Genomic DNA, 16509 nt, shown 5'->3' on the forward strand with positions numbered 1-16509 from the left:
AAGGAGGTAGTATGAGCTTTTCTAAGACAAAGTTGAGGTCCCATGTTGGTATAGGTGCTCTCCTTGGGGGTCTTATGTTTTTTTTCCCCTCTGAGGTACTGTCTTAGCAGTGGATGAGAGAAAATAGGAGGTTCCGTATTGTAATGAGCTGAAATGGCAGAAGCATGGATCTTAATTGATGAGAAGGATAGGCCTTTGTCCAGCATCTCAGTTAGGTATTGTAAAATCTAAGGAATATTTGGAACAAGCGGTTCAAGTCCTTGTGCCTGGTTCTAAGCAAAGAATCTCTTCCATTTTTCTGCATAAGATTTCCTGGTGCTGGGCCTCCTGGCTTCCAAAATGACATCCATAACAGCTTTAGAGAGAGGTGTGTTCTGAGTGACTATATTATTCGCCATGCAGCCAGATTTAAGGTTCTGAGTTGGCTGTGCAGGATCTGATTGTTTTGTTGGGTCAGCAGATGAGGAATTTGAGGTAAAGTCCAGGCTGGCCCTTGAGACAAGCTCTTTAGGATTGGGTACCAGTGCTGGCGTGGCCAGTCTGGGGCAATCAGAATCATTTTTGGCTTCTCTTGTCTGACTTTTGAGAGTACCTTGGAGAGTAGAGGCAGTGGTGGACAGGCATAAACTGTTAGGGTTTTCCAGCTGAATGATAGAGCATCCATCTTCCCTGCTTGAGAGTGATAAGTCCTTGAACAGAATCTCTGTAGTTGGCAGTTGTGAGGGGAGGCAAATAGATCTATGTCTGGGCATCCCCATTTCTTTGTTATCATACTGAAGACTTGTGGATCTAGTTTCCACTAGTTCGTCTGCCAGAGTATTTTTTCTTTCCTCGCAGGAATTGTGCCTGCAGATGTACTTGATAGGCCAGTGCTGTGTTCCACAAAGTCATGGCTTTCCTGCAGAGGGGGTAGGAATGTGTGCCCCCTTGTTTGTTTATGTACCACATGACTGTAGTACTGTCCGTCTTTAGTAATAGTTGTCCTGGATGTAGTAGGTCCTTGAAGGCTGTCAGGGCATTCTGTATAGCTAGCATCTCTTTTTGATTGATATGAAGATGCATTTGGTCCGTGGGCCACGTGCCCTGTATACATTTTCCCGCCATGTGTGCTCCTCAGGCATAATCCGATGCATCTGTTGTTAGTGTCTGCCTGGCTGTGGGTAAAGTGAAAGGCTGTCCCTTGTTGTGGTGACAGGCCAGTGCCCACCATCGAAACTCTTGTTGCAGGCAGGGAATGAGAGTAATTATTGTTTCCAGGCTGTGGCAATGTTGAGTCCAAACACTTTTTAGATACCATTGTAGCTTCCTCATATGCAGTCTTGCATGTGGAATTAGCAGGATGCCATGAAGTCCAAAGCCTGCAGAATTTTTCTTGCAGGTAGCTGGGTCTTTGTTGCCATCATTTGAAAGTAATGAGTCAGTTGCCTTTGTTTGTCTGGCGTGAGATAAGCCATCTGGGCAGTTGTATTTAAGCTTGCACCCAGGAATATTATCTCTTGAGAGGGCACTAGTTTTGATTTCTTTTCGTTTACTGTGTACCCTAGGCAAATTAGTAATCTTTTTACAAACGCCAGATGCTTTAGTACAATGTCCTTGCTCTCTGCTTGAATAAGGCAGTCGTCCAAGTAGGGAAATATTTGAATTCCTTTTTGTCTGCAAAATGCAATTACTGGTGCTAGGCATTTTGTAAAGACCCTGGGCGCAGTAGATAAGCCAAAGGGCAGTGCAGAGAATTGGTAATGCATTGAGCCAGCTATGAATCTGAGGTATCTTCTGCAAGATTGTCTGATTGGGATATGCAGGTATGCCTCTTTGAGGTCCAAAGTAACTAGCCAAGCATTCTTGCCCAGCATGGGTAGAAGTTGCTGCAGTGTCTACAGTTTGAATTTTGGAACGTCCAGGAAGGTATTTAGAATAGACAGGTCCAGTATTGGTCTCCAAGCTTTGTCCTTTCTGGGTACCAAAAAAGGTCTTGAGTAAAATCCTTGCCCTTGCAGTGGTACTTTTTGAATAGCCCTCATGTCCATGAGAGCAGAAATTTGTTTTTGTGCCTCTGCCTATTGATTGTGTGGCAGGTCTGGCATACCTTTTGGCCTTGGTGGGGTGTGAAAGTGGAACCTGTAACCCTGGGAATCAATATTCAGCACCCATTTGTCCTGGGTGACCATTTGCCAATTTTGTGAGAAAAGTGCTAGTTTTCCCCGTAAGGGTGAAGCCAAAAGGTAAGTGCTTGGCATTGGTAGAGGAAAGTCATTGGAACTGTTTCCTAAAAGGTTGTGATTTGTCTTCTCCACCTTTGGAGGCTGAAGCACCCCATTGTTTAGGTCTGTATGAGCCTTGGGGCTGAGATCTGCCTCTTGGGCGTCTGTATCTGCCTCTTTGTGGCCTGTCTGACACTGGAAAGGACCAATTTTTAGAAGGCCAGTTCCTGCTAAATCTGGGTGGCTGAACCTGTAAGAAATCATTTACTGTCTGCATTGATTTTGCTTTATCCTCCATTTTTTTTAACACCTCTTCTGCCTTAACACCAAACAAAGTATCATGCTGTAATGGAGCATCCAACAATTTTGCTTTAACATGATCAGGTAAACTTTGTTCTTTTAACCAAGCATGCCTTCGAATGACAAAACCTGTAACTGCGGCACTGCAAGAAGCCTCTAATGAATCAAAACCACATTGCAAAGTATGCTTTCCAATTGTTCAGCTGCATGCAATAAATCCTGCATTTCCTTATTTTCAGGACATTCTGAGCAAAGACATTAGGTATTGCTGACATTTAAGCTTGTGAAACTGGCAGTTTAAAGCCCTTACAGCTAAAGTAGCAGAGGTGTAAACCTTTATCCCCCATCTGTCCAGTGCTGTAGAATCCCTATCAGAGGGAACAGGGTTTTTTGCAGTGGAAGCCTTGACCCCTTTGGGACCCTGTGAAATTGTTTCTGGGTCAGCAGCAGGGTTTTTATAAAGAAATTTATGAGAATCTGGGACCCTGTAGTACCTACCTGGCTTAACTGGTGCAGGGGGTAAAGAATCAGGAGACAAACTGGATTCAGAAAATACATCATCAACAATATCTAGTACAGGGGGAATAGCAAGGAGCCTGTGCTGAGGCAGTAAAAGAAAGTCTCTGAGCCTTTTCTTGGATTCTGAGTAATCCTGGCTCTCCCAATGGAAATGCTCCCTCATGGTGTGCAGGGTTTCCCCAAAAGAGTAATCCTCAGGAGGAGAGGCTGAAGGGATAGATTCTTCAGCGTCAGAGTCCTCATAAGGAGGAAGAGAATATCCCTGTTCTGAAGAGGAATCAGAGGAAATAGAAACCTGGTCAGAGGAGTCATACTCAGTATCTTGACTAGGCCTTTTATCAGGAGGGGGATGGGAACCCCTGATCAGAGTAATTAGGATCTCGGCCATTTTAAGCATCTGTTTCTTTGGCATGGATGACTGTCCTGGAGAATGCTGTACTTGTTTCTTTGTCTTTAAAGGTGTTTTAGACTTTGCCTTGGCTGTTGAAGTGGTCTTGATAGTAAGCTGTGTAGGTCTGAAAACACCCTCAGAAGCCGATGCCCGCACAGAGGCTCCAGACCCATCTGAGGGAATAGTTTCCGTAGGCCCAATACATTGAGTTTCCAGAGGCCCAGTTGTCTCCACGTGGGATTCGGAGGCGGCCTGTGGCTCTGAGGTAGTGGGTGTCAGGGGCTGCGAAAGCGTCTCACTGAGAAATGGCGTCTGGCTTAGAAGAGGCTTCGTCGTCGGTTTTGGACCTCGGATGCCTGTCCTTTTCTTTGTCCTTGCGCTTATTATGAACTCCGGTCGTCGGTTGTTCCGACGGCATTATATAGTTAAACCTTCGGCCAAAGTAATGTAAAGCAAAATCGAACCGACGCTTAATAGTGTGTTGGTTGAATCTAGCGCAAAACCGACAACTAGCAACGTCGTGGTCAGGGCCTAGGCAAGGAATACAGTAAGAGTGGAAATCCTTATGAGGTATTTGCTTCCCATAAGAAATACAATTGTTAACTTTTTCTGACATCGGTCTGGAGCAAGAAAAAAGTTTCCCCAACGGGTACTTAGCTTTATTGAAGACTTCGGATCTGAAATTCGATTTCAAAAATCTCAGGAGTCGGCCGACCGGCACTTGCGAACTGCTTTTGCATCGGGCACCGTGCGGCAAGAAAGAATGAAGAAAATGGCGTCGGCTGCATCTTTTATATCCTGGCGCACTGACGTCAGGGAAGAGGCGACAGCAACCAATGCCGGACCAGGACTTTGGAATTCAGGCAGACTGTGGGTAGCCTGCCAGCAGGATAACCCAAGTGTAATGACTGCAACAGTGAAACACAATGAACATCACTTTTTAAAGCCCGAAGGCCTGTGTTCCTTAGAATCCTTGGACATGCTGAATAAAGGAGAACACACACAGGTACAAAGCAAGACATACACACACTAGACCCAACTGAACCCCGCACGAGAAACTAGCCTCTAACTAAAACGGCCTAGTAACTGGTGGGAAAAAGACTACAGGGAGGACTAGGTCCTTTAACTTAAATGGGCCTAGCCCAAGGAAACAAAGGCCGGACAGCACCACTAGCTAAACATGACAACACTAAAACTAACAGAATGGAGCACCAAAACAAAAACCACACAGAAACAATGGGGAGGCCTAGGTCCTTTAACTGAAACGGGCATAGCCCATGGGGGAAAAGAAACGAACGAGATACCAAAATGGCCAACAAAAAGGCCACAAAAACAGCAAGAGAAGCAAAACAAAGGCAGTATAACACGACTAACACACACACAGAGCTATGAAGATAGCTTTTTTGAGCAACAAGTGAAAAGTTTATAAAAAGTTTATAAACAGTATACTTAGCCACGGCCAAAAGCGAGACCACGTCTGAGCGTAACGAGCGGCAAATGAGATCTGGGGAGTAGACCTGTTGCATGATGGCATACCTCTTAACCACGAGCCAATAGAAGACTTCGAGCTAGAGTACGGCCGAGTCGGAGCCGAGGTTCAGCTCCGAACCCATGGGTAAGACTGAAGGCGAGATTGGACTACATAACATCTACATTTACCTCGAGAGTGAAGGTGAACGCATCTGTTCAGGAAAGCGGCAAATGAGATTTGAGGTAACTAGGAGAGATGCGCTATGGGTAGGGTTAAAGCTCGAGAGTTTTTGGCGTGCACAAGCTGTAGAAACAGCCGAGACGGTTCTGATTCTTGGAACCAAACCCACTGGTCAAGGATAAAATAAAAATTGACAACTTCAGATTAAATGCTAACATGCAGACAATACAAACTTTAACAGCATATACAATCTTAGCTCAGTGGTCCCAGCACCTACAGCTTAGATGTAAAATGTTACAACACAAGCTGTCAACAGAATACAGTATGTAAATCAATTAGATGTGGTACAGTATGTTTTATCAAAGTACAGTCTACTAAATGCCATCTCCCGGAACAAAATTAAGCATTTTGCAAAAACACAAACCCACAGTGCACGATGCCAGTGCAGGTGGAATGTCCAATACCCGCAATATACTTAGCAATATCTTTGGAATCACTTGCACAAAGCAGCACTCAACTTTCACTGAATGTTGTTAAATGCTGTTTTTTTTTTTTTTTTTTTTTTTAATGGCCACTTTCAAGAATGAAACTTAGGGGTAAAAAAGAATAATGTGTTTTATGTGAGTGGCAAAGTCTCCCACAACAAGTGAGGGGGAGCCCAGGAACCCCCACATTCACATCACTCAATTAATTTTGACCAATTCTGCAGTCACCATATTGCAGAGAAAAGCACATCTTTTTTTTTTCCTTTTTTTTTTGCTAAATGCTCTTTCACTCATCTTGATTGTCAGAAAACATTTTGATCAAAAGAGGCAACCAAACCAGTCTCATTACTCTACTTTATTATTTCCCTCCTGTAAAATCTATGAATGACTGCTGTGTAACAATTCTGTAACATTGTGCTTTACCAAAAAGCTTTGCTTCAGAACTGAAATACACAAAAATAAATCAGATATTCCAAAAATCAGCAGGGTAGTTCAAAATGTACCTTATCAAAATGCTGAAGATTTGCCTCCATGTGTGGTCTTGTTACTTTCTCTTCAGAAATTTCTGAAACACACTTTCGAGGAGTTCCAATTTCTTCATCTGCATCTTCGCCAAGGAATACCCTCTCATCAAAATCCCCATATGTTAGGACATACTCCTCATATTCTCTATTCAGTGCTTTCCTGTGCAATAAAAAGATCAAACACATTTTTACTTATTTAGTATTCATTCATTCATTCATATGTTAAATAAGTGTGGGGACTGTTCCAACCAATCTTTTTTCAGCTGTGACCAAGGCACAAGGCAGAGAAGTTCAACCCATCAGTATTAGAACATAATTAACAGAGAGTAAAGGCTGTCAGTACTAACAGATATAGAAGGTTGTCCATCACAGCACAGTATACCTTGAAACACTGTTTAGTCAAAATCAGGGCAACATTTATAACAGGAGGCATGTGTGGTCCTAATTTTCAAGGGAAAACTAGTGGACATCCCATTTAATCAAATTTCCCCTTTCCCTGGATATGATGTGGCGTGAAACGTTTATATTAGTTGGAAGTAGCCCATAAAGGTGTGTCAGGGTTACGTTGAAAATGAAAGGAAATACCAAGTTTGCAGGAGTAAACTCAACAAAATGAGATTTGTATGGGTTTGTCCACAAAATTTAGGACAAGATCAGAGACAACTTGTTTAAAGACAGATCAAAAATGCATTCCTAAAGTATGAGTGCCACCCACCCCCACCCCACTGGCAGTTCCAAGTTGTTGGGGCAACTTTGGAGAAGGTACTTTCAATGAATGGCAGAAAAAACTCCGGCCTGATAAACATCATTGCTCTTTGTTGCTGGGACCTTAAGAGGTACTTCAGTGAAGTGGAAATTACTTTGTTGGCAAGTGAAGGAGCAATGGTTAGTTGCTTGTCTGGTGCCAGTAACTATCAGATCATGCATGCACTCAAGTCTTTGAACAATAAGTACCAGAATGACTTTGTCATAGTTCATGCCAGTGCCAATGACTTGAGTTATAATGCCCCTGGACTATATGAACAGAAACATGATGAACCTCTCAGACAACGTGTCCAAGGCAATTATGAGCCTAGCATTGAGTAGCATTCTACCTTCTCCACCTTCTCCAAGGATGATGCTGCGATATAAGAAAAAATAACAAACTTCAACACTTAGATTAGTTTTTGGTGTCATTCAAATGGGATCCAAGATTTATCAGCCTGGGAGGATATGATCAACAGCGTCTATATTAGATCACCGAACGCTTAAAAAAGTGAACAGTGATTAATCGACCCTATATAAGCAAAAGCTTACAATTTCGAACGGTCAGAACAGCGATTTTTTTTCCTAGGGAAAAAAATTGCTGTTGCAACAAAAAACAAATAAATAAATTAAATAAAAAACTTTAAACATTACATTAAGTGGAAGGCTGCACCCCCCCCCCCACACCCTCCCTACTTAAATATACCAACTCCGAGACCGCACTACAGTGCCGAAAATGGCAAAGTAACAAAGCGGCCAAGTGAATTCTTTCCCAGGGAAAGAATTCACTTAAAAGCCACTTCCATATTTTGCCGTTTCAGGCTTTTGAGTTTGACCAAGATGCATTTGAAAGAATGCATCTTCGGTCTTCTAATAGGGAACCGATCGGCAGACTGTACTATTTCTCCAGGGATGGCCGCATCTGTCCCCTCTATGATTTCAATTATTGGCAAAAGACATAGTCCACCCTTGTTGTGCCTTTTTTAAGAAATGACAACCTGATAAACCTATCAACATAACGAAATAAGCAAAGGAAAATATGAAGGTGTTACTGATCAATGCTAGCAGCCTGAACAAGAAACTCCAACCTCTACAAGCTATTCTCATCCTGGAAGACATTGATGTCTGTGTAGTGAGTGAGGCATGGTTTAAAATAACACAGAGTACTCTGGCTGTACAGGGATATAATACCTTCCACACATTTAGACTAGCTACTGTGCAGCTGGGGGAAAAAGGTGGAGGTGTCTCAATCTACATCCAAAAGAGACTCGCATAAAGGGTGGTAAAGCAGCATGATGCACTAGAGCGTCTTCATGTCCAAATAACCATCAGAAAGGTCCCATACTATATACTAGCTAGCTACAGAACTCCCTCTGTGACAAAAGAAAGGTACAATGCCGACCTACAGGAACTAGAATCGCTTAGTATTACACCCAATACCATTTTCTAGGTGATCTAAATTATCCAACAACAGATTGGGAAACCTAAACCACCACAAATGCACAAGCACAGAGATTCCTGGACTTTGTCAATACAAATGCCCTGGAACAATTAGAAAGACTATCCACTAGGACGATAACATCTTGGATTTTGTCCCTACTAACATTGGAGCATGTTGTACCATCCCTTGCATAAGTTCATCACTTGACAGCTCCTTCTTTAAAGCAGTCTATTTCAGTTTTATTTCAAAGGAAACTGCTTCTATAAAGCAGTCTCCTTCGAAATAAAACTGAAACCAGAGATCCCTTCTACCAAAGGTACCTTTAGAAATTTCTTTAAGAAAAAAATACCTGCTCTTACGTGATACACTGGCAAGCTTCAAATGCCCACTAAACCCAGTTAACTCCACTGAATACACAGAAATGTACACAACCATATTATACCAGCATATAAGCTGATGCAGAGATGCAGCTGTACCCAGTACAAACAAGTGCAGTGCAACCCACTGAAACAAACCAACTTGGTGGAATCATAATGTCAACAAGCTTTATATTAAAAGAAAAAACTGACTAAAAGAAATGAGAACAATTTTTAGAATGTTAGTGCCCTTGTCACTGAAATAAACAAACAACTCTGGAGCTTAAATAAATCCACCAACAACCTTTGAGACTAAAATATCTACCCAAGCCAAAGACAATCACAAGGCATTTTTTAGTTATGCTCGTAATCCCAAAAGCACAACACAGTAAGGTGCTGAGCTGATTGTGAGTGATGGTAAATACACTGAGAGTGCATCTTAAATAGCATGATGCACAATTTAGCCACATCCCTAACAACACTGTTCAATCTCAACCTCCATCCAGGTTTTGTACAAAGCAAATGGAGAACAGCTACAGACATTCCTCTGCGTAACAGGGGATTTCCTTACATTCACTGTTGCAGTATTAACTACATGGGATTCCCTGCCACGAAAGCAGACATCCGGCCAGTCTTCCAAAGATTTCTGAATTTAAAAGCTATGCCAAACATCACCATACGCACCCTACATAATGCAGGGCATAAAGGTGACATTCAGACTTACAAAAAAGTACAGCTGTGTACACTTACCATAAATGTAGATGTTCAAGTGTATTCACTGTTGCAGTCATTACATTTGGGGTAATCTGCTGGCAGGTTGCCCTCAGTCTGCCTGATTAACAAAGTCTTGGGTCCTGCGTTGGTTGCTGTCCCTTCTTCCACGACATCAGGTCGTCAGGAGTATAAAACATGCAGCTGACGCCATTACATCAGTTTTTCTTGACCCAGATGTCAGGTGCCCCCCAAATGGGGAGCAAAATATATATATATATATATATATATATATACATATACATATATATATATATATATATATATATATATATATATATATATCTATAAGTATATAATTTAAAACACAAACAATATACCTCCAAACAAAAGCAAATACACCCAAAACGGCTTTTAATCACAGTAAGAGAAAGGAGAGTTATAGGAAGAGAAAAACAAGGGTGGGTAACCAGGACTGCAACAGTGAATACACTCGAACATTTACATTTATGGTAAGTGTACACAACTGTACTATGTTCTTTGTGTTTCACTGTTGCAGCCATTACATTTGGGTAAAATCCCAAAGCTATGGTTGAGAGGATGGATTTATACAGCATTAGGAGCAGCTATAAGGCCCTGCAGGACAGCAGTGGCAAAGCCAGCTCTGGATTTAGAGAAGAGAGGTAAATGGTAATGCTTGGTGAATGTATGAACTGAGCTCCAGGTAGCAGCTTCTAGAATGTCTCTGGTAGGAACCCCTCTGAGAAAGGCTGCAGAAGTAGATGCAGCCCTGGTGGAATGAGACCTGATCCCCTTGGGGATAGGTTTACCATGGTGCATATAGCAGAAATGTGCAGTTGTGTACCTACCATAAATGTAGATGTTCGAGTGTATTCACTGTTGCAGTCATTACTCTTGGGTTATCCTGCTGGCAGGCTACCCGCAGTCGGCCTGAATTCCAAAGTCCTGGTCCGGTGTCGGTTACTGTCGCCTCTTCCATGACGTCAGTGCGCCAGGGGTATAAAAGATGCAGCCGACGCCATTTTCTTCAGTTTTTCTTGCCCTACATGTCAGGTGCCCTCAAAAGGGTAGGCTAAATAGACTATGCCAATAAACATGCAATGCAGTAAAGTAAACATTTCCTTCATCTACAAGCAAATACACCACAAAGGTTGTATAGAATAGAGAAGTACAGATAAAACCCAGCAAATGAAAGGGGGACGGTGGGAGGGTAACCTGGACTGCAACAGTGAATACACTCGAATATCTACATTTATGGTAGGTACACAACTGTACTATGTTCATCGTGTTTCACTGTTGCAGTCATTACTCTTGGGTTGAATCCCAAAGCTAAGGATGGGTGGCTGAGCTAAATAGGATTAGGGGAGGCTATGAGGCCCTGCAGAACTGCAGTGGCAAAGCCTGCTCTGGATTTAGAGTAGAGAGGTAAGTGGTAGTGCTTTGTAAAAGTGTGCACTGAACTCCAAGTTGCAGCCTCTAAGATGTCTTTGGTTGGTACTCCTCTGAGGAAGGCTGCTGAAGTGGCTGCTGCTCTGGTAGAATGTGGCCTTATGCCCTTAGGCACTGATTTGCCATGCTGTGAGTAGCAGAAACGAATGCAATGACCTATCCATTTAGAAATAGTCTGTTTTGAGATAGCCTTTCCTTGTGATCCTGCAGCATATGCCACTAAGAGTTGCTCAGTCTTTCTGAAAGCTTTAGTTCTGTCCAAGTAGAAGCATAGCTGTCTGTGCATGTCCAAAGAATGCAGAAGTCTCTCACCCTTGTTCTGTGGGTTTGGATAAAAGGTAGGCAAGTGAATGGTTTGGTTGAGGGCCACACTGGACACCAACTTAGGCATTAATGTAGGGTTTGTTCTCAGAGAAACCCTGTCTGGATGAAAACTAATAAAGGGTTCCACAGCCATGAGTGCCTGTAACTCCGAGACTCGTCTTGCGGAGGTTATTGCTAGGAGCAGAGCTGTTTTCCAGGATAAGAATTTTATATCAGCTGTTGAGGCTGGCTCAAAAGGAGGCAGTGTGAGTTTTGTCCAAGACATAATTGAGGTCCCATGCAGGTATTGGTGCTCTGCTAGGAGGCCTGATGTTTTTGGCCCCTCTGAGGTACTGCCTTATTAAAGGATGAGAAAAGATAGGTGGTTCTGTATTGTAATGGGCTGAAATGGCAGAGGCATGAATCTTAATTGATGAAAAGGAAAGGCCCTTGTACAGCATCTCAGTTATTTATTGTAAAATCTGAGGAATATTTGGTACATAAGTGTCAATGCCTTGTTCCTGGTTCCAAGCACAGAATCTCTTCCATTTTTCTGCATAAGATTTTCTGGTACTGGGCCTCCTGGCCTCCAAAATTACATCCATAACAGCTTTTGAAAGAGGAGTGTTCTGAATGGCTACATTATCCGCCATGCTGCCAGATTTAGGGTCCTGAGTTGGCTGTGCAGGATGTGATTGTCTTGTTGGGTCAGTAAGTGAGAAGTTTGAGGCAATGTCCACGTTGGACCTTGAAACAAGCTCTTTAGGATTGGGTATCAGTGCTGGTGTGGCCAGTCTGGGGCAATCTGTATCATTTTTGGCTTCTCTTGTCTGACCTTTAGGAGTACCTTGGGAAGGAGAGGCAGTGGAGGAAAGGCATAAACTGTTAGGTTTTTCCAGCTGAAGGATAGGGCATCCACTTTCCATGCTTGTTTGTGATAAATTCTTGTGAAAAATCTCTGTAATTGGCAGTTGTGAGGGGAGGCATATAGATCTATGTCTGGACGTTATCATGCAGAAGACTTGTGGATCCAGTTTCCACTCGTGGGGATCCATGAGGTTTCTGCTTAGTTCGTCTGCCAGAGTATTTATTTTTCCTGGCAGGAATTGTGCTTGCAGGTGAACTTGATATGTTAATGCTGTGTCTCACAAGGTCATTGCTTGTCTGCAGAGGGGGTAGGAATGTGTGCCTCCCTGCTTTGTTTATGTACCACATGACTGTAGTATTGTCCGTCTTTATCAGTAATTGTCCTGGATGAAGTAGGTCCTTGAAAGCTGTCAGGGCATTCTGAACAGCTAGCATCTCTTTTTGATTGATATGAAGATGCATCTGGCTTGCGGACCATGTGTCCTGAATACATTTTCCTGCCATGTGGCCCCCCCAGGCATAATCTGATGCATCCGTTGTTAGTGTCTGCCTGGCTGTGGGTAAAGTGAATGGCAGACCCTTGTTGTAGTGACAAGCCTGTGCCCACCATTGAAACTCCTGTTGCAGGCAGGGAATGAGGGTAATTAATGTTTCCAGGCTGTGGCAATGTTGAGTCCAAACACTTTTTAGATACCATTGTAGTTTCCTCATATGCAGTCTGGCATATTGAATTAGCAGAATGCAGGATCCCATGAAGCCCAAGGCCTGCAGGATTTTCCTTGCAGATAACTGGGTCTTTGTTGCCAATTTTTTGAAGTAAAAAAACAGTTGCCTTTGTTTGTCTGGCATGAGATAAGCCATCTGGGCAGTTGTATTTAAGCTTGCACCCAGGAATATTATCTCTTGAGAGGGTACTAGTTTTGATTTATTTTCGTTTACTATGTACCCAAACGGCAGATGCTTTAGAAGAATGTCTTTGTTCTCTGCTTGAATAAGGCAGTCGTCCAAGTAACGGTATATTTGAATTCCTCTTTGTCTGCAAAATGCAATTACTGGTGCCAGGCATTTTGTGAAGACCCTGGGCGCAGTAGATAAGCCAAAGGGCAGTGCAGAGAATTGGTAATGCATTGAGCCAGCTATGAATCTGAGTTATCTTCTGTAAGATTGTCTCATTGGGATATGCAGGTATGCCTCTTTTAGGTCCAAAGTTAAGAGCCAAGCCCTCTTGCCCAGCATGGGCAGTAGCTGCTGCAGAGTCAACATCTTGAATTTTGGAACATCCAGAAATGTGTTTGGTGTAGACAGGCCCAGTACTGGTCTCCAGGCTTTGTCCTTTCTGGGCACCAATAAAAGTTGTGAGTAAAATCCTTGCCCCTGCTCTTGCTGTGGTACTTGCTGAATGGCCCTCATGTCCATGAGGGATGTAATTTGCTTTTGTGCCTCTGCCCATTGATTGTGTGGCAGGTCTGGCATACCTTTTGCCCTTGGCAGGGCGTGAAAGTGGAACCTGTAGTCCTTGGACACTGTGTTCAAGACCCATTTGTCCTGGGTAATCATTTGCCAGTTTGGTGAAAAAAGTGCTAGTTTTCCCCCTAAGGGGGCTGCCAAACGATAAGTGCTTGGATCTGGCAGAGGAAAGTCACTGGGACTGTTTCCTGTATGGTTGTGATTTGTCTTCTCCGCTTTTGGCGGTAGAAGCACCCCATTGTTTAGGACTGTATGAGCCTTGGGGCTGAGATCTGCCTCTGGGACGTCTGTATCTGCCTCTTTGTGGCCTATCTGACACTAGAAAGGACTAATTCTTTGTAGGCCAGTTCCTGCTAAATCTGGGTGGTTGCACCTGTAGGAAATCCTTAACTGTCTGCATGGATTTTGCTTTATCCTCCATTTTCTTCAACACTTCTTCTGCCTTAACACCAAACAAAATATCATGCTGCAATGGAGCATCCAATAATTTTGCTTTAACATGATCAGGCAGATTCTGTTCTTTTAACCAAGCATGCCTTCTAATGACAGAACCCGTAACAGCGGCCCTGCAAGAGGCCTCCAGTGAATCAAAACCACATCAAGAGGCCTCCAGTGAATCAAAACCACATTGGAAAGTATGTTTTCCCACTTGTTCAGCTGCATGCAATAAATCCTGCACTTCCTTGTTATCAGAACATTCAGAATTTGTCAACATTTTCTGTTTAAGCAGTGACATTAAATATTGCTAATATTTAAGCATATGAAACTGACAATTTAAAGCCCTTACAGCCAAGGTAGCAGAAGTGTACACTTTTTCCCCCATCTGTCCAATGCCCTAGAATCCCTATCAGAGGGGACAGGGTTTTTTGCAGTGGAAGCCTTGACCCCTTTGGGACCCTGAGATATAGTTTCTGGGTCAGCAGTGGGGTTTTTATATAGAAATTTATGAGAGTCTGGGACCCTGTAGTATCTGTCTGGCTTAGCAGGTGCAGGGGGTAAAGAGTCAGGAGACAGGCCGGACTCTGAAAATACATCATCTACAATGTCTAGAACAGGTGGAATAGCAAGAGGTCTGTGCTGAGGTAGTAAAAGAAAGTCTCTGAGCCTTTTCTTAGATTCTGAGTAATCTTGGCTCTCCCAGTGAAAATGCTCCCTCATGGTATTGCAGTTTCCCCAAAAGAATAATCCTCAGGAGGAGAGGCTGAAGGAATGGATTCTTCAGCATCAGAATCCTCGTAAGGTGGAAGAGAGTATCCTTGTTCAGAAGAGGAATCAAAGGAAACTGAAACCTGATCAGAAGAATCATATTCTGTCTCTTGCCTAGGCCTCTTATCAAGAGGGGGATGGGAACCCCTGATCAAAATAATTAGGACTTCGGCCATTTTACGCATCTGTTTTTTAGGTAGTCTGAGTAGGAGAATGCTGTACTTGTTTCTTTGTCTTTAGAACTGCTTTAGTCTTTGCCTTTGAAGCTGAAGTTGGTTTAACATATAACTGTGTGGGTCTGAAGACACCCTCAGAAGCCGATGCCTGCTCAGCGGCTCCGGACCCATCTCAGGGAATGATTTCCAAGTGTCCAATACCTTTAATATCCAGAGGCCCAGTCGGCTCCACGTGGGAGTCGGTAGCGGCCTGTGGCTCTGAGGCAGCGGGTGTCAGGGGCTGCGAAAGCGCCTCACAGAACCGGCGACTGGCCTAGCGGAGGTCTCGTCGTCGGTTTTGGACCTCGGATGCCTATCCTTTGTCCTTGCATTTTTTGTAAACTCCGGTTGTCGGCTGTTCCAAAGGCATTATATAGTTAAATCTTCGGCCAAAGTAATGAAATGCAAAATCGAACAGATGCTTAATAGTGCACTGGTTAAATCTAGCACAAAACCAACAGCTAGCAACGTCGTGATCAGGGCCTAGGCAAGGAATACAGTAAGAATGAAAATCCTTATGAGATATTTGCTTCCCACAAGAAATACAATTGTTAACTTTTTCTGACATTGGTCTGGAGCAAGAAAAAAGTTTCCCCTTAATGAAGACTTTGGTTCTGAAATTCGGATTTGAAAATCTAAAGAGTCGGCCGAACGGCACTTGTGAACTGCTTTTGCTTCGGGCACCGCGCGGCAAGAAAGACTGAAGAAATTGCAAAGTATGCTTTCCCACTTGTTCAGCTGCATCTTTTATACCCCTGGTGCACTGACGTCAGGGAAGAGGCGACAGCAACCAACGCCAGACCAGGACTTTGGAATTCAGGCTGACTGCAGGTAGCCTGCCAGCAGGATAACCCAAGAGTAATGACTACAACAGTGAAACACGATGAACATCGAATGCAATGGCTTATCCATTTGGCAATAGTCTGCTTTGAAATAGCCTTTCCTTCTGCCCCTGCAGCAAATGCCACCAATAGTTGTTCAGATTTTCTTAGAGATTTCGTCCTGTTTAAGTAGAATCTAAGTTGTCTGTGTACATCCAGTGAATGCAGAATCCGCTCACCCTTGTTCTGTGGATATGGGAAGAAAGTTGGCAGATGAATAGTCTGATTAAGGGCCACACTGGATACCACCTTAGGCATGAAAGATGGATTGGTTCTGAGAGCCACCCTGTCCGGATGAAAAATAATGAAAGGCTCCACTGCCATAAGAGCCTGTAATTCTGAAATCCTTCTAGCTGAAGTGACTGCTAAAAGGAAAGCTGTTTTCCAGGAGAGAAATTTTAGGTCTGCAGTACCAGCTGGCTCAAAAGGAGGGAGAGTTGAGTTTTTCCAAAACAAAATTGAGGTCCCATGCAGGAGTTGGTGCTCTCCTGGGAGGTCCTAAATTCTTGGCCCCTCTGAGATACTGCTTTAGCAGAGGATGAGAGAAGAGGGGAGGTTCTGTGTTGTAATGAGCTGAAATGGCAGAAGCATGGATTTTTATGGAGGAAAATGATAGGCCCTTGTGAGGCATCTCAGTTAAGTATTGCAGAAACTGAGGAATATTGGGCATTGCTGTGCTTATTCCTTGTGACTGGTTCCAGGCACAGAATCTTTGCCATTTGTCAGCATAAGATTTTCTAGTACTAGGCCTTCTGTCCTCAAAAATGACATCCATCA

At 43.3% G+C, this 16509-nt stretch overlaps 1 protein-coding gene across 1 annotated transcript in view; it reads right to left on the reverse strand.

Annotated features, from left to right (window-relative positions):
* The window catches only part of RBL1 (RB transcriptional corepressor like 1), a 2331004-nt gene that overhangs the window by 1490720 nt on the left and 823775 nt on the right, over positions 1–16509 (reverse strand). Inside the window, exon 8 of the mRNA XM_044089002.1 lies at positions 6051–6231. Within this exon, the coding sequence (XP_043944937.1) occupies positions 6051–6231 (181 nt within the window). The remainder of the gene's footprint in view (positions 1–6050; positions 6232–16509) is intronic.

The sequence above is a fragment of the Protopterus annectens genome, chromosome 12.part0 (assembly GCF_019279795.1).
Source record: "Protopterus annectens isolate FY-2018-M chromosome 12.part0, PAN1.0, whole genome shotgun sequence".
NCBI classification, from domain to species: Eukaryota; Metazoa; Chordata; order Ceratodontiformes; family Protopteridae; genus Protopterus; species Protopterus annectens.